Genomic DNA, 26,798 nt, shown 5'->3' on the forward strand with positions numbered 1-26,798 from the left:
AATGTAGTCCTGAATGTATTAGGAAACAGTGTGAGGAGTGCTGAGTGTATTGGGGTGCAATGTGGGGGGCTATCAATGTTTTATCAATGATGAGTGTATTAGGGTGTTATTTGAGGGATGAAGAGTTTACTGGGGTGCAATGTGAGGAATGGTGAGTTTAATGGGGTATAATTTGAGTTTACTGGGGTGCAATGTGAGGGGGCTGAGTTTTACTGGGGTGCAATGTGAAGGGGGCTGAGTTTACTGGGGTGCAATGTGAGGGGGGTGAGTTTTACTGGGGTGCAACATGAGGGAGGCTGAGTTTACTGGGGTGCAATGTGGGGGGGGGGGGGTGAGCTTACTGGGGTGTAATTTGAGGGGGTTGAGTTTACTGGAGTGCACTGTGAGGGGGCTGAGTTTACTGGGGTGCAATGTGGGGGGGGGGGGGGCTGAGTTTACTGGGGTGCACTGTGAGGGGGGCTGAGTTTACAGGGGTGCAATGTGAGGGGGCTGAGTTTAATGGGGTGCAATGTGAGGGGGGCTAAGTTTACTGGGGTGTAATTTGAGGGGCGCTGAGTTTACTGGGGTGCAATGTGGGAAGGCTGCATTTACTGAGGTGCACTGTGAGGGGCTGAGTTTACTGGGACGCAATGTGAGGAATGCTGTTTACTAGGGTGCAATGTGAGGAAGGCTGTGTTTACTGGGATGCAATGTGAGGAATGCTGTTTACTAGGGTGCAATGTGAGGAAGGCTGTGTTTACTGGGGTGCAATGTGAGGGGAGGGCTGAGTTTACTGGGGTGCAGTGTGAGAGGGCTGAATTTACTGGGGTGCAGTGTGGGGGGAGCTGAGTTTACCGGGGTGCAATGTGAGGGGGGGTTAAGTTTACTGGGGTGTAATTTTGAGGGGGCTGAGTTTACTGGGGTGCAATGTGAAAGGGCTGAATTTACTGGGGTGCAATGTGGGGGGGGGCTGAGTTTACTGAGGTGTAATTTGAGGGGGCTGAGTTTACTGGGGTGTAATGTGAGGGGGCTGCATTTACTGGGGTGCAGTGTGGGGGGCTGAGTTTACCGGGGTGCAATGTGAGGGGGCACTGATAGGCTGCACTGATTGGCAGCACTGTTCTGATTATCAGTGTAGATGTCCCTTTTAGAGAAGCCGGTTATCGGCTCTCCTCTCCTCACGCTATCAGCAAAAGGAAAGGAATGCCAATCACTGGCTGTTTACCTTCATGATTAGCTGTGATTGGAGGCAGTTGATCACATGGTAATGAGCCGCTGATTGGCCCTTTACCTCAATCTGTGATCAGTGGTGTCCGGAGGATCACAGAGCGCGCCGCCCGTGCCCAGCAGTGGGCGCGATCATGGGATGCCGTCACATGATGGCGTCCCAGAACTAGACGACCATGTGCGGTTGACAAGTTGCACAGATATGAGCGGTACTCATTGGGAAACATGGGAACGCGGCTTTGGGGTCCAAAGTCACATGACAAGTCGCAGGAGTATAAATGGGGTCTTCGTTTGCATCGGGTGAACCTCCCTATTTAAGGACATGTAGTATCGGCGTTGGGAAGCCGGCCTATCCCAGGGGAAGTCAGCTGGGAAAATCCATTCCAGCCAATCAGTGTTCTTCTCAGAAGGCTCAGCCAGGGGGCGCCAGTTGTTCAGGTGCTGGAAAACATAGGAACGTTCTCAACCTGAGTCCTCCAGGACCCCCAACCGGCCATGTTTTGGTAATTTCTCTATAGCTGTCCGAAATACCAAACCATTGACTCTGAATTAGAGCTCCTGTGCAAGATAAAGGAAAGCCTGCAAACCTGGCCTGTTGGGGGTACCTGAGGACCGAGGTTGAGAACCAGCTGCTCTATTCCACCCATATACTGTATGTCTGAATAGAAGCCCTTCAGTCTTGCACAGGTGTACCAGCTCCTCTTCCTCTTAGGTCACCGCACACTGTGAGCATCTCACAGTGTGTATTAGAAGCTGCAGCAAGTCAGATAGAGCCCCGCCTCATTTCCTGGCTGGAGGACATCCTGTATCATCTACTCCTTTCCTACCCGGTCTGACTGTCCCTGGCCCTACTCCTTTCATCAGAGCTGGGGCAAAAGGGGTGGGGGAGGGGGACAGAAGGGACATGTGTCCCAGACTCAGTGCCACAGACTGACTGTTCTTAACCCACCCCTTTCATCAGGGGTGGGATGGGAGGGGCAGAAGGTGCATGTGCCCCCCGACTCAGTGCTACAGACTGACTGTCCCTGGCCCGCCCTCTTTCATCAGCGCTGGAATGGGAGGGGCATGTGCCTCAGACTGAGTGCTACAGACTGACTGTCCTTAGCCCACCCCTTTCATCAGAGCTGGGATGGGGGGGGGGGGGGGGGGGGCAGAAGGGCCATGTGCCCCAGACTCAGTGCTGCAGACTGACTGTCCTGGCCCGCCCCCTTTCATCAGGGCTGGGATGGGAGGGGCAGAAGGGACATGTGCCCCAGACTCAGTGCTGCAGACTGTACTGCCCCTTTCATCAGGGATGGGACAAAAGGGGCGGGGGGGGGGGGGGCAGAAGGGACATGTGTCCTTGACTAGGTTCTGCAGACTAACTATCACTGGCCCACCCCTTTCATCAGAGCTGGAATGGGAGGGGCAAAAGGGGCATGTGCATCAGACTGAGTGCTACAGACTGACTGTCCCGCCTCTTTTCATCAGGGGTGGGATGGGAGGGGCAGAAGGTGCATGTGCCCCCGACTCAGTGCTACAGACTGACTGTCCCTGGCCCGCCCTCTTTCATCAGCGCTGGAATGGGAGGGGCATGTGCCTCAGACTGAGTGCTACAGACTGACTGTCCTTAGCCCACCCCTTTCATCAGAGCTGGGATGGGGGGGGGGGGGGGGGGCAGAAGGGCCATGTGCCCCAGACTCAGTGCTGCAGACTGACTGTCCTGGCCCGCCCCCTTTCATCAGGGCTGGGATGGGAGGGGCAGAAGGGACATGTGCCCCAGACTCAGTGCTGCAGACTGTACTGCCCCCTTTCATCAGGGATGGGACAAAAGGGGCGGGGGGGGGGGGCAGAAGGGACATGTGTCCTTGACTAGGTTCTGCAGACTAACTATCACTGGCCCCACCCCTTTCATCAGAGCTGGAATGGGAGGGGCAAAAGGGGCATGTGCATCAGACTGAGTGCTACAGACTGACTGTCCCGCCTCTTTTTCATCAGGGGTGGGATGGGAGGGGCAGAAGGGGCATGTGCCCCAGACTCAGTGCTGCAGACTGACTGTCCCTGGCCCTGCTGTGGGCGTGACCTATACAATGCCAGCCTGCCTAGGAACGCCCACTCCTCCAACTGTGGGGGCTCTGGTGAGGAGTAGTGAGGCGGGGGGGTGGCGGTGATGTTTTTAGAAAGCCATCAGTTCCGCCACCCTTCCGGCCCCTCCCACCAACCATGATCTGCCGGCCCCTCCCACCAGCCATGATCTGCTGGCCCCTCCCACCAGCCATGATCTACCGGCCCCTCCCACCAGCCATGATCTGCCTGCATGGCATAGAGAAGCGCAGAGACCCGGTGATGACGTCATTCAGCCTAAAATAAGGAGTGTAATGGAAACAGAAAATTTGTATTTAAAAATGTTATTACCACATTGATGGGGGGGGGGGGCACGGAAGGGAGAATATAATCAGATTAACGTTCGGCGCGCTTCCCCCGCATCGGAGCGATAAAAACAATCACTCTCCAATTATGATTTTTCCTCTAATGGTTTCATCCAATTTGTTTTATTTTCGGGTTGAATTGTAAAGGAAGGATTGGATGTGTCGGGACATTCGTGTCATTTAATCATTTCTGTGTTCAATCTTTAGAACGTGAAAAAAAAACCAAAAAAAAAAAAAACCATCAAATTGAATTTAATTGGAAAAGATCAGAATTGTAATTTTTAATCACACATCCGATTGTGATCCCCAATCATATAAAAGCGACAAACGTGTTCTGCCTGTGGAGAGATAAATAATGGAAAGTGCTGAAATAAAACGGAGGAACGATGGCGGTCGGCGAGTGCGGGGCGGAACGCGTCGCGCCTCGTTATTCCGGTGGCATTGGTTTCCGGAAACCTTCTAATGACGCGTTCACTTGGCGCTGTGTGGATGTTCAGGGCGGGGGGGGGGGGGGGGGTTACCGATCGATTCATTTTGCTTTTTGCAATCGAAGGTCACTTGAATTTGCTGCAGTGCAGCCCAGTGTGGTCCGAACGTGACGTCATAGCGCTGCGCCCGGGCCTCCGAAGGTCATAGAGATTGTCAGGGACAATCTGATCACCAGAAACCTCAACTTTCCGGTGCCGGTGGATTCCTTCTCCGGGTCGCACCGGAGGGTGGTGAGGGGGAGGGGTTGTCCCGCCCTGCCACCTGTAGGGAGGGGTTGTCCCGCCCTGCCGCCTGTAAGAACGATCAGTCGGATGAACTGCCGCCACGATCGTTCTTATGGCGCTCAGAATCGCCGGCTGTAAAAGATGATGCCGCAACTTCCCCCGTCATTCAGATATCACCACTGAAAGCCCAGGACGTCATATGACGTATCTTGGGCGGCCCCCTTAACCGCTTCACCCCCCGGGAGATTTTACCCCCCTTCCTGACCTGAGCACTTTTTGCGATTCGGCACTGCGTCGATTTAACTGACAATTGCGCGGTCGTGCGACGTTGCACCCAAACAACATTGACGTCCTTTTTTTCCCCCACAAATAGAGCTTTCTTTTGGTGGTATTTGATCACCTCTGCGGTTTTTCTTTTTTGCGCTGTAAACAAAAAAAGAGCGATAATTTAGAAAAAAAAGAAATATTTTTTACTTTTTGCTGTAATAAATATCCCCCAAAAATATATAAAAAAAAGTTTTTTCCCTCAGTGAAGGCCGATACGTATTCTTCTACATATTTTTGGTAAAAAAAATTGCAATAAGCGCCTATTGATTGGTTTGCGCCAAAGTTATAGCGTTTACAAAATAGGGAATAGTTTTATGGCATTTTTATGATTTTTTTTTTTTTCATTAGTAATGGCGGCGATCTGCGATTTTTATCATGGCTGTGGCATTACGGCAGACACATCGGACATTTTTGACACTATTTTGGGACTGTGTTCATTTATACAGCGATCAGTGCTATAAAAATGCATTGATGACTGTGTAAATGACACTGACAGGGAAGGGGTTAACACTAGGGGGGCGATGAAGGGGTTAAGTGCGTCCTAGGGAGTGATTCTAACTGTGGGCGGATGGGCTCACTACAACATGACAGCGATCACCGCTCCCGATGACAGGGAGCAGTGATCTCTGTCATCTCACAAGGCAGAACGGGGAAGTGCCTTGTTTACATCTCCCCATTCTGCAGCTCTGTGACACGATCGCCGGGACACCGGCAGACATTAAGTCCGCGGGTCCCGCAGTCACACTGCACATGGAGGGCGCGCACATGCCTGCTAGCCCTGTCAATTAAAAGGGACGTATAGATACGCCTATTTGCCCACTGCTGCCATTGTGCCGATGTATATCGGCGTGCAGCGGTCGGCAAGTGGTTCATTTGTCCGGTCCAAGCTGGCCTAAACAAGCTCTAATGTTTACTTTACTAAAAGGTGTGCTGTATAATGCTAGGATCACATTATTATTATTATACCGGATTTATATATTATTATTATACAGGATTTATATATTATTATTATACCGGATTTATATATTATTATTATACAGGATTTATATATTATTATTATACAGGATTTATATATTATTATACAGGATTTATATATTATTATTATACCGGATTTATATATTATTATTATACAGGATTTATATATTATTATTATACAGGATTTATATATTATTATTATACAGGATTTATATATTATTATACAGGATTTATATATTATTATACAGGATTTATATAGCACCAACAGTTTGCACAGGTACAGTTAGGGTTATAGGTAGTGTTAAGGTTACAGGTAGAGTTAGGGTTACAGGCAGGGTTAGGGTTATAGGTAGGGTCAGGGCCGCTGATAGAAATCATGGGGCCCCGTACAGCCTACCTGACGGGGCCCCCTTCAGCTCCACCCTGGCCCGCCCCTAGTCCCTCCTCCAGCCCCACCCATTGCCCCTCCCCAGACCATACATAGTGAAATGTAATGTTAGTTCAACATCTTTAGGCTGGTTTCACACTGCTGCGGCTACGAGAACCGATTGTGATTCGCACCGCACTGCAGTGCAAATCACATCCGATCTCTGTGCGATGCGAGTTCAGCCACACAGATAGTATGGCTGAATTCGCATCGCACCCGCCACAAACTCGCACGGGACCCTTTTTTTGGTCCGCAGCAGAATCGGATCGCATGGGTGTTCACACCATGCGATCTGATTCCTGTCCGAGTTTGCAGATCGCAGCTGGGTTCACACTGCAGCGATGCGGGAACGCCGCGAATCCGCGGCGGGTTCCCGCATCGCATGCCTCCCGGCGGCAGTTCACACTGCCCTATGCGAACTGCTGGGAGTGTCAGTGAAATGTGTGAACACCCATGCGATCCGATTCTGCTGCGGACCAAAAAAAGGGTCCTGTGTGAGTTTGGGGCGGGTGCGATACGAATTCAGCCAATACTATCTGTATACTATCTGTATGGCTGAACTCGCATCGCACAGAGATCGGATGTGATTTGCACTGCAGTGCGGTGCGAATCACATCCGGTTCTCCTAGCCGCGCCAGTGTGAACCCAGCCTGAAGTACAAAATTGCTTAAGATTTTTAAAATACAGGATTCTAATCACTATGAGTATGACACAAAAGCAGGTCAGTCCAGTTTTGTGTCATCTTTTAGGCCTCATGAATACACCCCTCACCTTGTCCACCACAACTTCAAGATCTGGACTAGATCGCCCGGCCCCTGCTCTCTCTGCTTCTTGTTAGTCACGCATAGAGAGAGAGAGAGGATTGGGCATATCACTCCGCAACATAACCTTTCTATGCTAATGCTGTGTGGTGTGCGGCGCGGGTGCAGAAGGTGTATTCCTCCGTGCCCGAAATAGAAGAAGGAGTCCCCCCCACTACAGCTGCATACACAGCGTAGAGCACATCTAAAAACAAACAAACAAAAAAAATTGTATGGGGGGATTGCTGGGGGGATTGCTGGGCTGGGTGGTTGGGGGTGGGAGTGGCGAGGTTGGATGTTATCTGCTGATAGCATTATTTATGGCGATCACTGATCGGTGGAGGAGGCACTTTTTTTTTATACATAGCATTTTTTGCAGTTCAGGTTGCCCGGGCCCCCCTGCTGGTCAGGCCCGGTACAGCAGGGCCAGATGTACTGGCCTATCAGCGGCCCTGGGTAGGGTTAAGGTTACAGGTAGAGTTAGGGTTACAGGCAAAGTTAGGGTTATAGGTAGGGTTAAGGTTACAGGCAGAGTTAGGGTTATAGGTAGGGTTACAGGTAAAGTTAGGGTTATAGGTAGGGTTAAGGTTACAGGTAGAGTTAGGGTTACAGGCAGGGTTAGGGTAATAGGTAGGGTTAGGGTTACAGGTAGAGTTAGGGTTACAGGCAGGGTTAGGGTTATAGGTAGGGTTAGGGTTACAGGTAGAGTTAGGGTTACAGGCAGGGTTAGGGTTATAGGTAGAGTTAAGGTTACAGGCAGAGTTAGGGTTACAGGTAGGGTTAAGGTTACAGGCAGGGTCAGGGTTATAGGTAGAGTTTGGGTTATAGGTAGAGATGGGGTTATAGGTAGAGATGGGGTTACAGGTAGAGATGGGGTTATAGGTAGAGATGGGGTTATAGGTAGAGATGGGGTTAGAGGTAGAGATGGGGTTATAGGTAGAGATGGGGTTATAGGTAGAGATGGGGTTATAGGTAGAGTTTGGGTTAAAAGTAGAGATGGGGTTATAGGTAGAGATGGGGTTACAGGTAAAGTTAGGGTTAAAAGTAGAGATGGGGTTATAGGTAGAGATGGGGTTACAGGTAGAGTTGGGGTTATAGGTAGAGATGGGGTTACAGGTAGAGTTGGGGTTATAGGTAGAGATGGGGTTACAGGTAGAGATGGGGTTATAGGTAGAGATGGGGTTACAGGTAGAGATGGGGTTATAGGTAGAGATGGGGTTATAAGTAGAGATGGGGTTATAGGTAGAGATGGGGTTATAGGTAGAGATGGGGTTACAGGTAGAGTTGGGGTTATAGGTAGAGATGGGGTTATAGGTAGAGATGGGGTTATAGGTAGAGATGGGGTTATAAGTAGAGATGGGGTTATAGGTAGAGATGGGGTTATAGGTAGAGATGGGGTTACAGGTAGAGTTGGGATTATAGGTAGGGTTGGGGTTATAGGTAGAGTTTGGGTTATAGCTAGGGTTGGGGTTATAGGTAGGGTTGGGGTTATAGGTAGGGTTGGGGTTATAGGTAGGGTTACAATAAGGGTTAGAGAAGGTTACTCTAGCCCTAGCTCTAACCCTAACCTTAAAGGCAGTTGGTGTCCACGGGGGCCGGCTAGTATAGACATAGGGGGGTCAATCTGCTTTCTGATCTGACACTATGGAGAAATGATTATTATATGGAAGGGGTGTCACTTGCCTAGAAAATTTGAAAACAAAAAGTCTTCTCTTTTCCCATCTTGAAAGGTAAAACCCGCGGTGCAGCGGTATTGGCCGGTATGGAGACCGGTATGCTGTGTCTGGTGACGGCTCACCGTATGATTTGCATAGGGTTGTGAAGGAAACCATTGAAGTGATATTAGAAGGCCGATCTTCCACTCTAAATAATGAGGCGGTGATTGCATACATTACCTCCATTGATAGCGGCTTTCCGTGTCGCTGCCGCAGCTCCTCTCATTAACTCCGAGCTGATTAAGTGCCTTGTAATCAAATTTATTGATGAATTAAAATGGATGGTATGGAAATATTTTGCACTCTGTGCTTTTCTCAGCTCGCTGGCGGCATTGCTTGGAGAGACCCGGCGAGAGCAATGCTTGGAGTACAGGTGAGCCCGACCACCAAAATCTCAGCTTTCTCAGAAGCTTTAACCTCTTGCGGCCCACAATGTATGTGTGATGGAAGGAGGGTGGTCCTAATGCCCACACGCCACAGATATGTGCCCATGGAGGACAAGGATTCCGTGCTGAGAGCAAGGCCAGGACAAGAGGTGCGGGGGGTCCGCTTTAAAAAGTAACTCCACTTTTGTTGAGAAACCCCCCACCCCCCCATCTCTGTACATTGCAGGGATTGTAATAAACTTTGTTGTAGATTCCGTCTGACAATTCGATCGTGCGTGGGCTCTATCGGACCTTTAACTGTCGAAAAATCTGACTGACTTAATAGAACATGTTTCAAATCTTTCCGCCGGAAACCAGTTCCTATCAAGAAAACCGTTCATCTCTATGCAGGTCCGACGGACCAACGACGACGCAAGGGCAGCTATTGGCTACTGGCTATTGAACTTCCTTTTTCTAGTCCCGTCGTACCTCATCAGGTTAAACGATCGGACTTTGGTGTGATTGCGTGTAGGCAAGTCCGTTTCAGCAGAACTCCATCGAAAAGTCCATCAGAGTTCATTCCGACGGAAAGTCCGGTCATGTGTAGGCGGCATAAGGTATGAGAAGCAGTTAAAGTGGGAGTCCGCCGTTTTTTTTTTAAAAGCCAGCAGCTACAAATACTGCAGCTGCTGACTTTTAAAATAAGGACACTTACCCGCCCAGCGCGCCCGCGATGTCGGCACCCGAAGCCGATCTCTCGAGTGCTGCCGCCGCCATCTTGGGTATGGGAATCAGGAAGATTTCCCGGTTCCCTACTGCGCATGCGCGAGTCGCGCTGCGCAATAAGGATGGTCCCTGCTGTCTCTGGGATCCGTGTGTTTCCCAGCAGACAGTGGGGGACCCGCAGGAAGTGGCGTAAATATCCGCAGATTCTGCGGATATCTATGCCGGAAGTGGGTGCAAATACCTGTACTGTACAGGTATCTGCACCCCCCTCCCCCCTGAAAGGTGCCAATTCTGGCGCCGGAGGGGGGGAGGATTCCAATGAGCGGAAGTTCCACTTTAGGGTGGAGCTCCGCTTTAAGTTCGGCTTTACCTTTTATAATTTGTTCTATTTAACTGCTTTCTCCCTTTTTCCTTTTATCTTTTGTTTCCCCAGAAGCTTTGTTTGTTTTTGTCTTGTAATATTTAGCATTTTTATTTTGTTTATAACTTTTTTTATAATTTTATTTCCTCAAGAAAGTGGAGTTATCCATTAAACTTTTATTATTAGTTCTTTTTAACTACTTCTCCCCCCCCCCCCCCCTTATCATTTTAGATTTTTTTTTCAATAAGCTTAGTTTCTTTATTTTTTTTAATCTTGTTTTCTTTTTCTTTTATTATATTTTTTTTATTTATTTTCCCAAGAAAGTGAAGTTACCCTTACATTTCTATTATTAGTTCTTTTTAAAGGACTCATCCCCTTATCCTTTTAGCTTTTTTTTTTTTTTCCCAGAAGCTTAGTTTTTTTTCTTTTTATATTTTTTATTTATTATAAACTTTTTAGATTTTTTTCCTAAGGAAGTGGAGTTACCCTTAAACTTACCCTAAAACTTAAGTGGAGTTATCCATTAAACTTTTATCATTAGTTCTTTTTAACTTACTTCCTCCCCTTATCATTTTAGATTTTTTTTTTTTTTTCAATAAGCTTAGTTTCTTTATTTTTCTTAATTTTTTTTTTCTTTTTCTTGTTTGTGTTTTTTTCTTTTATTATATATTTTTTTAATAATTTATTTTGCCAAGAAAGTGGAGTTACCCTTACATTTCTATTATTAGTTCTTTTTAAAGGACTCATCCCCTTATTCTTTTAGCTTTATTTTTTATTTTTTCCCCCAGAAGCTTAGTTTTTTTTTCTTTTTATATTTTTCATTCATTTATTATAAAATTTTTATATTTTTTTCCTAAGGAAGTGGAGTTACCCTTAAACTTTTATTATTAACTATTTGTAACTGTGTTCTCCCCTTATTCCTTTAGCTTTCTATCCCAAAGCGCTCTCTCTCTCTCTCTCTCTCTCTCTCTCTCTCTATATATATATATATATAGAGAGAGAGAGAGATAGATAGAGATAGATATATATCTATATATATAGATATATATCTATTTATATAGATCTATATATATATATATATATATATATATCTATATATCGATATAGATATATATGTATATATATATATATATATATATATATATATATATATATATATATATATATATATATATATACACATACAGTGGTGTGAAAAAGTGTTTGCCCCCTTCCTCATTTCCTGTTCCTTTGCATGTTTGTCACACTTAAGTGTTTCGGAACATCAAACCAATTTAAACAATAGTCAAGGACAACACAAGTACCGTATATACTCGAGTATAGGCCGACCCGAATATAAGCCGAGGCCCCCAATTTACCCCCAAAAAAACTGGCAAACTTATTGACTCGTGTATAAGCCGAGGGTGAGACATGCCTGTCCATCCCTGTGTGTGTGTCCGTCCATCCCTGTGTGTCCGTCCATCCCTGTGTGTCCGTCCATCCCTGTGTGTCCGTCCATCCATCCCTGTGTGTGTGTGTGTCCATCCATCCATCCATCCCTGTGTGTGTGTGTCTCCATCCATCCATCCCTGTGTGTGTGTGTCTCCATCCATCCATCCATCCATCCCTGTGTGTGTGTGTCTCCATCCATCCATCCATCCCTGTGTGTGTGTGTATCCATCCATCCATCCATCCCTGTGTGTGTGTGTGTCTCCATCCATCCATCCATCCGTGTGTGTGTGTCTCCATCCGTGTGTGTGTGTGTGTGTGTGTGTGTGTGTGTGTGTGTGTGTGTGTGTGTGTGTGTGTGTGTCCAGCCTACCTTTGTCCCGAGCCTTTGTCCCGAGCCTCCGTCCCGTGTCGTGCCTTGCCTTCGTCCCGTCCCGTCCCGTCCCGTCCTGTCCCGTGCCGTGCGTTGTCTTGCCTCCGTCCCGTGCCCTCTTCGTCGGCGGCCATTGTAAAATTCAAAAGCCGCGCCTCCTCCTTCGCCTGTGATAGGCGGAACACTGAATTTCCCAGCAGCCTGTGTTCCGCCTATCACGGACGTCGTATCATCCTCGTCCGTAGTACGAGGATGAGCGGATGCCCGTGATAGGCGGAACACAGGCTGCTGGGAAATTCAGTGTTCCGCCTATCACAGGCGAAGGCGGAGCCGGAGGCGCGGCTTTTGAATCAGAATGGCCGCTGTCTGTCTGCTCGACACGCTGATCGAGCGGGCAGACAGCGATGACTCGAGTATAAGCCGAGGGGGGCACTTTCAGCCTCAAAAAAGAGGCTGAAAATCTCGGCTTATACTCGAGTATATACGGTAAACACAAAATGCAATTTGTAAATGAAGGTGTTTATTATTAAAGGTGAAAAAAAATCCAAACCATCATGGCCCTGTGTGAAAAAGTGATTGCCCCCTAAACCTAATAACTGGTTGGGCCACCCTTAGCAGCAACAACTGCAACCAAGCGTTTGCGATAACGTGCAATGAGGCTTTTACAGCGTCCTGGAGGAATTTTGGCCCACTCATCTTTGCAGAATTGTCCTAATTCAGTTACATTAGAGGGTTTTCGAGCATGAACGGCATTTTTAAGGTCATACCACAACATCTCAATAGGATTCAGGTCAGGACTTTGGCTAGGCCACTCCAAAGTCTTCATTTTGTTTTTCTTCAGCCATTCGGTGGTGGACTTGCTGGTGTGTTTAGGATCATTGTCCTGCTGCAGAACCCAAGTTCGTTTCAGCTTGAGTACACGAACAGATGGTCGGACATTCTCCTTCAGGATCTCTTGGTAGACAGCAGAATTCATAGTTCCTTTTATCACGGCAAGTCTTCCAGGTCCTGAAGCAGCAAAACAGCCCCAGACCATCACACTACCACCACCATATTTTACTGTTGGTATAATGTTCTTTTTATGAAATGCAGTGTTCCTTCTACGCCAGATATACTTGGACACACACCTTCCAAAGAGTTCCACTTTTGTCTCATCGGTCCACAGAATGTTGTCCCAAAAGTCTTGGGGATCATCAAGATGTGTTGTGGAGAAATTGAGACGAGCTTTGATGTTCTTTTTGCTCAGCAGTGGTTTTCTCCTTGGAACTCTGCCATGCAGGCCATTTTTGCCCAGTCTTTTCCTGATGGTGGAGGCATGAACGCTGACCTTAACTGAGGCAAGTGAGGCCTGCAGTTCCTTGGACGTTGTTGTGGGGTCTTTTGTGACCTCTTGGATGAGTCGTCGCTGCGCTCTTGGGGTAATTTTGGGCGGCCGGCCACTCCTGGGAAGGTTCACCACTGTTCCATGTCTTCGCCATTTGTGGATAATGGCTCTCACTGTGGTTCGCTGGATTCCCAAAGCTTTGGAAATGGCTTTATAACCCTTTCCAGACTGATAGATCTCAATTACTTTCTTTCTCAATTGTTCCTGAATTTCTTTGGGTCTCGGCATGATGTGTAGCTTTTAAGGATCTTCTGGTGGACCTTACTGTGTCAAGCAGCTCCTATTTAAGTGATGCCTTGATTGTGAACAGGTGTGGCAATAATCAGGCCTGGGTGTGGCTAGAGAAATTGAACTCAGGTGTGGACAACCACAGTTATAGTATGTTTTAACAAGGGGGGCAATCACTTTTTCACACAGGGCCATGATGGTTTGGATTTTTTTTCACCTTTAATAATAAACACCTTCATTTACAAATTGCATTTTGTGTTTACTTGTGTTGTCCTTGACTATTGTTTAAATTGGTTTGATGTTCCGAAACACTTAAGTGTGACAAACATGCAAAGGAACAGGAAATGAGGAAGGGGGCAAACACTTTTTCACACCACTGTATAGATATATACATACATATATATAGAGATATATAGATATATACATATATATATATATATATATATACACACACACACATATATATATATATATATATACATATATATATATATATATATACATATAGATATAGATAGATATATTTATATACATATATGTATATATATATTTAAATATATATATATATATATATATATATATATATATATATATATATATATATATATATATATATATATATATATATTGTATATATGCAATTTTTCAGCATTTTATTTTCATTATTTAATTTTCTTTATTTTATTTTTTTCAGCTGCAACGCAACATGAAAACTGCATCTTGCATTAGTCAGCATAGAATCTACTTTTTTGCTGAAAGTGGTCTTCATACCCCACCAGGCTCCTCACGTCTAATGCATTTCCCCTGTTAGAGGGGTTTATCATATTTTTACTGGGAAATAAGTTGGCTCCAGAAGGCTGATGGGGGGGGGGGGGGGGGTGTCAAGGGAGGCCTACAGACATGACAGATGTTCTCTAAGGTATGGAAGCGCCTTCAGGCAAATTCAAATTCCCTAAGCAGCGGATCTGGAGGGGAGACTCTCTGGCCCACCACAGTTCTGTGTACGGCCATAAAGCTCCAGCTTTGGACTCCCAAAGGGTTAAGTGGAGGATTCGGCGCTCTCCTGGGAATTCTGGAAGCTCGGCTGAGGAACATTAATTGGACAAGCCGAGTGTCAAAATGCTCTTGTGGGACCCAATTGTAACAATCAGGCGGAGGGTTAGATATGGCAGCCGAGGAGGTGAAGGTCGTCCTGTAGAGGAGCCTTAATAGCAACAGCAGCTGAGATTTAAATGGTTCTTCGAGAAAAGACTAATATAGTCCCCACCGTGAGGGCTTTGTCCCTTACTCATCAAGATTCTGCCCTCAAAAAAGGCCTGATCCGCAATATATGCTCATCTCCCCTATGAAATTCCAATAACCGCTGAAATTTCATCACATGTCACCGGTCCATTGCCGAGAACAGACCCCGGCTACACACAGAGAGGGCCCCGAAATTCTGGATTTTAAACATTGACTACTAATATCAATTTTCCCAATCAAACCCATGTTGTTGTTTTTATTTGTATTTACATTTATAAATACAGTGCCTTGAAAAAGTATTCATACCCCCTGACATCTCCCACATTTTCTCATATTACATCCAAAAACATAAATCTATTTTATTGGGATTTTATGTGATGGACCAACACAAAGTGTCACATAATTGTGAAGTGGAAGGAAAATGATAAATTATAGAAATAAATATGTGAAAAGTGTGGGGGGGGGGGCATTTGTATGGCGCCCCCCGGAGTCAATACTTTGTACAACCCCCTTTCTCTACAAGTCTTTTTGGGGGTGTCTCTACCAGATTTGCACATCTAGAGAGGACATTTCTGCCCATTCTTCTTCTTTGTAAAATATCTCAAGCTCTGTCAGATTGGATGGAGAGCGTCTGTGATCAGCAATTTTCAAGTCTTGCCACAGATTCTCAATGGGATTTAGGTCTGGACTGTGACTGGACCATTCTAACACATGAATATGCTTTGATCTAAACCATTCCATTGTAGCTCTGGCTGGATGTTTCGGGTCGTTGTCCTGCTGGAAGGTGAACCTCCGCCCCGGTCTCAAGTCTTTTGCAGACTCTAACAGGTTTTCTTCTAAGATTGTCCTGTATTTGTCTCCATCCATCTTCCCATCAACTCTGACCAGCTTCCCTGTCCCTGCTGAAGAAAACCATCCCCACCACATGATGCTGCCACCACCATGTCTCACGGTGGGGATGGTGTGTTCAGGGGGATGGGCAGTGTTAGTTTTCCCCACACATAGCGATTTGCTTTTAGGTCAAAAAGTAGAATTTTGGTCTCATCTGACCAGATCACCTTCTTCCACATGTTTGCTGCCCCCTCCCCCACATGGCTTCTCACAAACTACAAACAGGACTTCTTATGACTTTCTTTCTCCAATGTCTTTCTTCTTGTCACTCTTCCATAAAGGGCAGATTTGTGGAGAGACGACTAATAGTTGTCCTGTGGACAGATTCTCCCCCCTGAGCTGTGGATCTCTGCAGCTCCTCCAGAGTTACCATGGACCTCTTGGCTCTTCTCTGATGAATGCTCTCCTTGCCCGGCCCGGTCAGTTTAGTACAGGAGATGGTCAGAGACTGCAGACATGATACAGGAGATGGTCAGAGACTGCAGACATGATACAGGAGATGGTCAGAGACTGCAGACATGATACAGGAGATGGTCAGAGACTGCAGACATGATACAGGAGATGGTTAGACACTGCAGATGTACTACAGGCACAGATTAGGGTCCTGCAGGGGCCCCAAGAGCTGCGCAAAAAGTGCCAAAGTGCTGCATGCGGCTCCTGGGCTCTATAGTAAATGAATAACCCAACAAACCCCCCCCCCATTCCCTATGACTTTGGAAGTTGGGTGGAGCTGGGAACTCGCACGTTATAAGCAGCCAATACTTGATTTAATTAGTCACCATCACTTCTGGTGGAGCACACCTTCACTGGGAGGTCATTCATTGCTGGTCACTCATAGAAACATAAAATTCAATAGAAATAAAACTTGGCCATAAAAACTTCCACCCAAATATGTGCAAAAAAAAATAAAAATATTTTATTTGAAACAATACAAAAGGAGCAAATCAAAAATCTCATCGTGCAAAATCTGTCCAAAATACATATAAATAGAATTTGTACAATATAAAACTATACATTGTATCAAAGATCAGGTCTCGGTGGAAACACACAATATAAATAATATATAGAATTACAAATAATACAAACTTACAATCAATGAGAAGCTGCTTAGATCTTCTCTATACAGAGACAACATGGCGTCTGCGGAATCATTCTAACGCATGCTGACTATTTTTTATTTAAAGTGCTATTCTACCATTTGTTACATTTCTGAGCAGAGCCCTGAGGAAGCGGGTGCAGATCATCGAAACGCATTTGCTTTTAATACACTGAATCACAGTCAATGTTGTATCTTCTGAATCCTCGTTATAAGGAGCTCTGAGAATTTGGAGCGGTGCCCCCCTTTTATTACACAGTCACACCATGACACCCAGCGTGTCCCCGGGACAGGAAGTGAGGAGAAATCTCCCCAAGTACATCAGACCAACATTTCTCAACCTTTTTTTTAATTCCCAACCTCCTTTAAAAGTCTGTAAAATGTCCCCCCATTACATCAGAAACCACCTATAGATGAGAACCCCTCCCCCCATCATATCAGTGTCCTCTATATGAGAACCCCCCATCACATCAGTGTCCCCCTATATATGAGAACCCCCATCACATCAGTGTCCCCCTATATATGAGAACCCCCCATCACATCAGTGTCCCCCTATATACGAGAACCCCCATCACATCAGTGTCCCCTATATATGAGAACCCCCCCCATCACATCAATGTCCCCTATATATGAGAACCCCCATTCACATCAGTGTCCCCCTATATACGAGAACCCCCCATCACATCAATGTCCCCTATATATGAGAACCCCCCATCACATCAATGTCCCCTATATACAAGAACCCCATCACATCAGTGTCCCCCTATATATGAGAACCCCTATCACATCAGTGCCCCCCTATATATGAGATCCCCATCACATCAGTGTCCCCCTATATATGAGAACCCCCATCACATCAATGTCCCCCTATATATGAGAACCCCCCATTACATCAGTGTCCCCCTATATATGAGAACCCCCCATCACATCAGTGCCCCCTATATATGAGAACCCCCCTATCACATCAGTGCCCCCTATATATGAGAACCCTCCATCACATCAGTGTCACCCTATATATGAGAACCCCCCATCACATCAGTGCCCCCTATATATGAGAACCCCCCTATCACATCAGTGCCCCCTATATATGAGAACCCTCCATCACATCAGTGCCCCCCTATATATGAGAACCCCCCATCACATCAGTGCCCCCTATATATGAGAACCCCCCTATCACATCAGTGCCCCCTATATATGAGAACCCTCCATCACATCAGTGTCCCCCTATATATGAGAACCCCCCATCACATCAGTGCCCCCTATATATGAGAACCCCCCTATCACATCAGTGCCCCCTATATATAAGAACCGTCCATCACATCAGTGTCACCCTATATATGAGAACCCCCAATCACATCAGTGTCCCCCTATATATGAGAACCCCCATCACATCAGTGTCCCCCTATATATGAGAACCCCCCATCACATCAGTGTCACCTATATATGAGAACCCTCCATCACATCAGTGTCCCCCTATATATGAGAACCCCCATCACATCAGTGTCACCCTATATATGAGAACCCTCCATCACATCAGTGTCACCCTATATATGAGAACCCTCCATCACATCAGTGTCCCCCTATATATGAGAACCCCCATCACATCAGTGTCACCCTATATATGAGAGCCCCCCGATCACATCAGTGCCCCCTATATATGAGAGCCCCCCGATCACATCAGTGTCCCCCTATATATGAGAACCCCCCATCACATCAGTGCCCCCTATATATGAGAACCCCCCATCACATCAGTGCCCCCTATATATGAGAACCCCCATCACATCAGTGCCCCCTATATATGAGAACCCCCCATCACATCAGTGCCCCCTATATATGAGAACCCCCATCACATCAGTGCCCCCTATATGTGAGAGCCCCCTAATCACATCAGTGCCCTCTATATATGAGAACCCCCATCACATCAGTGTCACCCTATATATGGGAACCCCCATCACATCAGTGCCCCCTATATATGAGACCCCCCCATCACATCAGTGCCCCTCTATATGAGAAATGAGAACCCCCCATCACATCAGTGTCCATATATATATAGAACCCCCATCACAACAGAGCCCCATCATGACAAGGGCTCCCTATAAAATCGTAGTTCCCCTATATATATGAGGGCCCCCCATATATGGGAACCCCTCATTACATCAGAGACCCCCCCATGACAGATCACATTAGAGTTCCCCTATATATGAGAGCCCCATCACATAAGATCACCCCAATAAGAGAGGCTCCCCATCACCAAAAAGTCACCGCCCTCCCCAAATTAAAGTCCTCTGATCCCAGGGAAATGGGGGTCTCGTGCTCATGGCACCCGAGGGGGACCCAACTGACACACGAGGATGCCGGGGGGGGGCACTCAAAAACACAGCAATCAACTGCAATAAACACATGACAGAGGCTTTAGACCTCTCCGACTAAAGTGGCTTCTGTTGGGGGGATTTCCACTCAATTCTTGTCCCGGTGACACCATGTGTGTCAGAGTATGGAAGGGAGTCACCAGCAATAAAAGCTCAGCAGAGGTTCTAACCCTTCCACACTCTATGCCAGAAAAAAAATGTTTTGTCCGGAGCTTTACCATTCCAAATATTGTCCATCATTCAGGAAATATAATATTTCAGACCAATCAGAACCTTCAGAGGGCTCGCCGTGTTTGTTCGTAGATGACCTTGACGCAGAACGTCTCCTCGTTTTTATCTTCGTGGTCGTTGATGAATATGAGAATTTCTTCCAATCCGCCGCTGTCGCTGGGTGCAAAGCGAAGTCCGATGGTGTAGGTTTCCCCCGCCCCCACCTGAAAGAAATAATCATCCAATCAATAAAGAAAACCTTTCCAGGAAACACTATTATTGCCTCTTCTATCCTCTCTATCTACCCCCTGGGCTTATATAGCTGACCCGCCGACCCTCCCCTCCCCCCCCCATGATCTTATCCTGCAAAGCCACGCCCCATTCTGGGGCTTAATACCTGCTAAGGCTCTTCCCTGACTTCCCCCAGTGCCTGAAACATGAGACTAACCAGACTGATGTACAGTATCTCACAAAAGTAAGTACACCCCTCAGTCACATTGGTGTAAATCTTTTCTTCTCTCTTTTCATGTGACAACACTGAAGAAATGACACTTGTCTACAATGTAAAGTAGTGAGTGTACAGCTTGTATAACAGTGTAAATTTCCTGTCCCCTCAAAATAACTCAACACACAGCCATTAATGTCTAAACTGCTGGCAACAAAAGTCAGTACACCCCTAAGTGAAAATCTCCAAATTGGGCCCAAAGTGTCAATATTTTGTGTGGCCGCCATTATTTTTCAGCACTGCCTTCACCCTCTTGGGCATGGAGGTCACCAGAGCTTCACAGGTTGTCACCAGAGTCCTCTTCCCCTCCTCCATGATGACATCACGGAGCTGGTGGATGTTGGAGACCTTGCGCTCCTCCACCTTCCATGTGAGGATGCCCCACAGATGGTCAATAGGGTTTAGGTCTGGAGACATGCTTGGCCAGTCCATCACCTTCACCCTCAGCTTCTTTAGCAAGGCAGTGGTGGTCTTGGAGGTGTGTTTGGGGTGGTTATCATGTTGGAATACTGCCCTGCGGCCCAGTCTCTGAAGGTAGGGGATCATGCTCTGCTTCAGTATGTCACAGTACATGTTGGCATTCATGGTTCCCTCAATGAACTGTAGCTGGCAGCACTGGGGAGCTAGTGAGTAGCTGTCATTGGCCAAAGCTAATCATATGATACAGGTGGGCTGTGATGTGTCTGTACCATGTGATCCCTGTGACCACTCACAGCTAGCAACACAATTTTATACAATGAATGGCATGAAAGGAAGCCATTCATTGTTTCCAATTGTGATGTGATCTTCTGTGATTGGTCACAGTGATCACATGATACCGGCCGCACAGTGATTAGTCATTTGCCATGTCTGGTGGACACAGCTGGTGACAGATCACACTGCTGCACGAGTGGCACCTTCTGAGAGGATGTCATATGACGTCAATATGCTATAGGCTGGGCTCCAACTGCAAGAAAAAAAAAAAAACGGCCCTTACAGTGGGGCTCACCATACCGGAGGGGTGAAATAGAGGATCAGTACCTACCTTATTCCTTGTTCCAGAGATGTGACCGGTCCTGTGAAACCACCTCCTACTCCCTCCCCACTCCGGCATCCTTTTAGACAGTTCTGAATGTCTGGGGGGATGGGAAGGATCGGCTATTTTGTGAACACCCTGTCACACTGGTCACATGATCGGGAGCCAGTCCTGCCAGCTACTGATCTTAAGGCCAGACCAATCGCTGTCTTTGCAGTGCTGGGGGCGGGCAGTGACCCACCCAGCAACGCATATGTGCAGCCACACATACAGTATGTGTTAAGCGGTTGGTTAAGGCCCCAGTGGCCGTGGTCCCACTCCTACCTTCTCCATGTCCAGTACAGAGAAGACACGGACCTTCCTTCTCCCTAGATGTCATCTTGTGCTGCCCTGCCTCTTTCCCCTCCCCCCCCCTTTCTTTTGGTTACAACGCACTTTACTTGTGTAGCAAAGCAGCACTTGCACATTTCTTGCCTCTCCTCACCCACTGTACATGTGTGGTCCCCCTGGACTTCCACACACGTGCAGGGTTTGCCATGCACGTGCAGAGACTGTGTAAGAGAACTGCTGTGACATGTCAGGCGCTCGCACGCACTTGCGAATGCAGACAGGTGAACGCATATGTGCCAATGCATTGCGCATGCGCAAAAGAATGTGCACACTCGGGGGAACATATCCACAGTCCCCATTGGCACCAGACGGCTTATTTAAAGGGTGCTCTAACTCCTGCTCAATCCTGACTGGTCTTCAGCTGTTTCCTTGTGCCCGGCTTGATATCTGTTGCTGACCTGACCTTGGATTCTGTTTATGCTCTTGATTATCGGTTCCTGACTCTGGCTTACTCCTGACCTTGCTCCTGTCTGATGCCCCCCGGTACGCCGCTGCCCACTCGTTGCTGACTCCAGCTATCTGCTGACCACACTTCTGTCTCCTATTTGGCTCCATACTACCTCCGAGTGCCTGTGCTGGCTGCCCCTCATCCCAACTCCGGTGGACACAGTGTGCCCCTGTCTCCGGATTATGGGAAAACCCAGGAAGCCAGGTGGAGTTCCCCTTTAACCTCGGCTGATCTACCCAGCATCATCCCAGTTCTTGTCCCGATGTTCTGCCTGAGTCACTGAGTCTACAACTCCTGCCGCTGCAATAAACACCTACAGGCACTCATGTTCCTCCAGTCCCTTGGCACCATCTGTTCCACTCTCAGCGGAGAAGCCAACTTCGTCACTTCAGTCTCCTGCCAGGTACGCCACAGACTGCTACCGGGGAAATTTCAAACCTTCCCCGTCTTTGCGCAGGAACAGAAAACTCCCTCCTATGTTTAGATACACCCATGGGCTTTGCAAAGACCCAAAGGTCTGGCAGAGCTCTGCACATATGCAATAATGGCAGTACTGGCGGAGGATGGAGCCTGTACATAATGGAACTGAATTTTCTACTTAATAGTCCAGCATGGTACGTGATGACGTCAAGGGATTGCCCACAGCTCAGAGCATGAGAGAGAAAGGAGGAGAGCGCTGGAGACGGCTGGAGTGGGGGTAAGGTAAGCAATGAAAGTGGAGTTGCCCTTTAACCCTTGCAATGTGGGGGGGGTGGGCAGGGCTGGGACAAGTGGATGGGGAAAGAGGGGTGGCTGCCCTGGGCACTGTGGTATCATGTAACGTGAGGGGGCGCACTACAAGGAGATGGGGGGGGGGATTTGTTGGTTAGAGAGAATTTGGGGGCAGCAGGAGGTAATAATTTTTTTACGAGGAGAAATTTGGGGAGGTGTACTAGGAGTGGTGATTTTGGGGGATTTGTGTTGGGAGGGGGAATGGATGAAGCGGATTTGTGCTAGGAGTGGGGATGTAGGGGGTTTGTGCTAGAAAAGGTAATGTGGTCGGGGGGGATTTGTGCTAAGATTGAAATTGTTTTGGGGGTGGGGGATTTATTCTATTATTCTAGTAGGGATGAATGAAGGGTATTTTTTGTGCTGGGGGGGAGGATTCGTGCTCGGTGGAGAGATCTGAGGGGTAAAGGATTTGTGCTTGAAGGGGAGGGGAAATTTGTATTGGGGGGCATATGGGGAGTGAGAGGATTTGAGCTGGGGGAGTGAGGGGGGACAAAGATTTGTGACAGGAGGGGGCATTTCAGCAGGGGGATGGGCTTGTACTAGAAGGAAGACGGGATTTATGCATAAGAGGGAGCATGCATATTAGTGCTTGATTTTTTTTTTTTGTGGGGGGGGGATTTAAGGGGTAAAGGATTTGTGCTTGAAGGAGAGGGGAAATTTGTATTGGGGGGCATATGGGGAGTGAGAGGATCTGATGTAGGGGAGTGAGGGGGGGGACAAAGATTTGAACCAGGAGGGGGCATTTCAGCAGGGATGGGCTTGTACTAGAAGGAAGACGAGATTTATGCATAAGAGGGAGCATGCAGATTAGTGCTTGATTTTTTTTTGTGTGGGAGGGGGGGGTGAATTTTTGATGACACATATGCATCATGCATCTTGAGGGGGTTGCAATTTGGCATGCTCACCCTGGGCTCTAGATGACCTTGTCCCAGGTACTGGGTATGGGGGATGGGATTAGGTTTTTTTCAGTATGGAGTTGGGTTTTAATCTGTTTCTGCAGAGTTCAGCTTTAAGTAAAACTCGGCAGCAATAACCCCCCTGAATATATATTTATATACTTCACATTCCCTTTAATGGCTAGCATTATCCGAACTACTGGCCCGGTCATGAAGGGGGTAAAGCCTTCAGGAGGTCAAGTGGTTAATGCATGACCTCTATCTGTAGTGTGAGAACCGACACTGTTTAGAAACAACATATCCCACAATCCCCGGGTGTCTCAGTCTAGTGCACTGCAGGTGAGAACCACACAGTAATTAGATCTGACACAGACACAAACAGACAGAGCAAGTGGTCAATAACATTCATTACAATATGACTTGTGTAGTGATTGTATACGATTTTTTTTCCCCCACGAAAGTGGAGTTACCCTTTAAGGAAGACTCTGCAGCGATAACCCCTCTGATTATATACATTCCCTTTAATGGCTTCATCAGTCCTGAGTCCCGGCATTATCCTAACTAATGACGGTTATTATCACATCTCCCGGAGATCTGGACGCGGCCGGCCTCAGATAATGAATGATTCCGCTCTTCTGGTTTAGGAGATCATCTCATTTACTGATCAGCAATCCCTCCCGGCTGTAGAATCCTACTTTATATATATATATATATATATATATATATATATATAGAGAGGGGAGGAGGGGCTCAGCCATTGGTCCGTACGGCCCCGGAATTCTAATCCTGCAGATTGAAGGAAGTCATTTATCTGGAATTTGATCTGGGGGGGTTATAAACTCCTGGAGATCGCCGGCTCTCTAATAAGCGCCTGTGAATGATGGAGCAGACACGCGCAGGCTCTTGATTTAAGTCGTTAGAGAGACGGCTTCCCGCGAACCTTCATTAGCTCACGCTCCTGCGACTCGCTGTACAAGTGTCGGTCACAGAAAAACGGGCGACCTCCTGCACCCTGCAATTAGAACGGCTTAATGAAGTTGCGTAGATGGAGGCGGAAGGCGTGTGGGACAGGAGGACGTTCGTCATGGCGGTGCGCGGGAGCGTGCGTCTTCTGCCGAGTCATTGGGGACTTATTATTGGGCTGCAGGAAGGAAGATTGCGACTTCAGCAGTAGATTTCATATTCCTTTTATGGTTTAACCCCTTGTCTACCAACATACGTTCAGTGCTAGTTCACACCACATGCAGTTCCGTGCGCTTTTTTTTTTCTGCACTAAAAATGCATGCACAGTGTTTTCCATGTATTCCAATGGCTCTAATTCACACCAGTGCAAAAAAAAAAAAAAAAAAAGTAAAGCGTGCTGCTTTTTTTCTGCACAGAACTGTACTGGAACCTCGTAAATGGTATCAAAAATGCACTGGAACTGCGTGTGGTGTGAACTGGAAGCAAGAACTGAACCGGAACGGATCTGGAGCGCATTTTTTGTGGTGTGAACTGGCCTTAAAAATGCATGCACAGTGTTTTCCGTGTATTCCAGTGGCTCTAGTGCAGTGCAGACAGTTTCTGGTGCAGTAACTGACCGACAAAAACTGACTGCATTGGTGTGAATTAGAGCCATTGGAATACAGTGAAAAGACTGTGCATGCATTTTTAGTGCAGGAAGAAAAGCGCACGCAACTGCATCTGGCCCTTACAGTACAGGCGGCCCGCTATACAAAAGGGTTGCTGCTGCAGCCGTGCACTTCCTATGGATATTTTGAACCAGTGGGGCGGAGTCAAGGGGTGGCCAGGGGGGGCAGTTGCCCTGGGAACTGTGGTATCATGTGATGTGGCGTGGGGGTGCCGCAAACAGATTGGGGAGAGGGGATTTGTGTTGAAAGGGGGAATTTGGGGGGTGGTAGGGGGTATTCTTCTAGGAGGGGAAGTTTGGAGGGGAGGTGCAGAGAGTGGTGATTTAGATGGATTTGTGTTGGGAGGGAAGAAGATTTGTGGTGGGGGGGGGGGGGGGTTGTGCTGGGAGGGGAGAGATTATGTATGCTGGGAGGGGACATTTTAGGATAGAGGATTGGTGCTAGGAGAGGTGAATTATTTTTGGGGGATGGGGGGGTGAGATTTCAGCAGAGGGACAATTTGTACTGGGAGGAGGGGGGATTCATGCTTAAGGGGTAAGCATGCAAATTAGTGCTCAGTGTTTTTGTGGGGGGATTTTTGCTGACACTTAATGCTCATATTGCCTATGGGGGGGGGGCACAATTTGGCATCTCGCCCATTGGCTCTGGGTGACCTTGTCCCAGCACTGTGCAAAGAGCATTCAGATAAGTGATCCAGGTGGCAATAAATTTTATTGGGGTATGAAGGTGTGCCCCTCCCTCACCTGCCGACAGCATTCAGGGAGCTCTGAACCGTAGTAAAGGCTCCCGCAGTAGGCTCCCGCTGCGGCAAGTGAACCCGGAGGCATGTGCATTACATCACTTCCAGGTTCACAGCTGTCATTCCTCAGCTACTGTAGCCGTGGATGAAGCTAATCAAGCACAATCTGTAGTTTGTAAGCTGCACTGAAGGAGAGGGGAGACACAGAAAGTCTAATAGACACCTGATGTGTCCATAAAGAGGACCTGTCCCCTGTCCAGTGCTATCGCATAGGGAGCTTATTAGCCCACCTTGTAATTGTAATAAAGTTAAAGAGGAAGTAAACCCTTCCAAACAACTTGGACCTATAGGTAAGCCTAGATTAAGGCTTACCTGTAGGTCCAAGCAATATCTCCTAAACCTATATGGTTTAGGAGATATTTGCCCGAAAATGGGCACCGCTGTCTACGGCGCATGCGCCGTAGACAGCGGCGCGCAGGCGCACTAAATGCGGCAAATCCAAGAATGGATTTGCCTAATTTGTCGACTCCCGTGCGCATGCGCGGGAGTGACGTCATCGCGGCTTCGCCGTATGGCAGCGGCGGAGCTGCGAGATGCGACTCCCGTGCGCATGCGCGGGAGTGACGTCATCGCGGCTGAGCCGCTGTGATTCGTCGGAGCTGCTAGACGCCACCAGCAACATGGATGCGGCGGACTACAGGGATCAGCGGCGACTTCGCTGGCTCCTGTGTCAGGTAAGTGACACATAATGAGCTACTATGCGATGCGATGCGATGCATAGTAGTCCATTATGCTTTACCTTTGCAGGGAAAAAAAGAGGAAGTAAACCCATCAGGGTTTACTTCCTCTTTAAATAAAGTAAAATAAAAATAAAAAATAAACGATATAACACTTTAAGACTTCCCACCGTATATATACTGCGGCAGGGCGGCTCCATTGCGTGAAACGTCCTACCTGTACGTCGTTTCGTGCAATAGATAGTGTGGGGGCGCTATCTGTCACACCCTCCTAAACCTTGTGGACGGCCTTCCCAGAAGAGGTGAAGCTGTTATAGCTGCAAAGGGCCAACTCAATACTGAACCCTCCGGACTAAGACTGGGGGGGGGTCATTAAAGTTCATGAGTGTGTAAAGGCAGGCGTCCCAATACTTTTGGTAATA

At 47.4% G+C, this 26,798-nt stretch overlaps 2 protein-coding genes across 3 annotated transcripts in view; both read right to left on the reverse strand.

The window, feature by feature from the left end:
* Nucleotides 1-5,880: 5,880 nt before the first annotated feature.
* LOC143933023 (uncharacterized) lies at nt 5,881-8,797 on the reverse strand. The gene is made up of 3 exons (XM_077455939.1): nt 8,752-8,797; nt 7,313-8,314; nt 5,881-5,984 (listed from the first exon to the last, which is right to left on the reverse strand). The coding sequence occupies exons 1-3, from the start codon at nt 8,795-8,797 to the stop codon at nt 5,881-5,883; spliced, it is 1,152 nt and encodes a 383-aa protein (XP_077312065.1).
* An 8,025-nt stretch (nt 8,798-16,822) lies between these two features.
* NPHP4 (nephrocystin 4) overlaps nt 16,823-26,798 on the reverse strand; it is a 570,758-nt gene continuing 560,782 nt past the window's right edge. For both annotated transcript variants that reach the window (XM_077458285.1, XM_077458284.1), the window contains exon 30: nt 16,823-19,468. In XM_077458285.1, the coding sequence (XP_077314411.1) occupies nt 19,310-19,468 (159 nt within the window). In that variant the 3' untranslated portion in view covers nt 16,823-19,309. The remainder of the gene's footprint in view (nt 19,469-26,798) is intronic.

The sequence above is a fragment of the Lithobates pipiens genome, unplaced genomic scaffold, assembly GCF_037356315.1.
Source record: "Lithobates pipiens isolate NorthernLeopardFrog02 unplaced genomic scaffold, aLitPip1_a1.2 Scaffold_27, whole genome shotgun sequence".
In the NCBI taxonomy this organism is placed as follows: domain Eukaryota; kingdom Metazoa; phylum Chordata; class Amphibia; order Anura; family Ranidae; genus Lithobates; species Lithobates pipiens.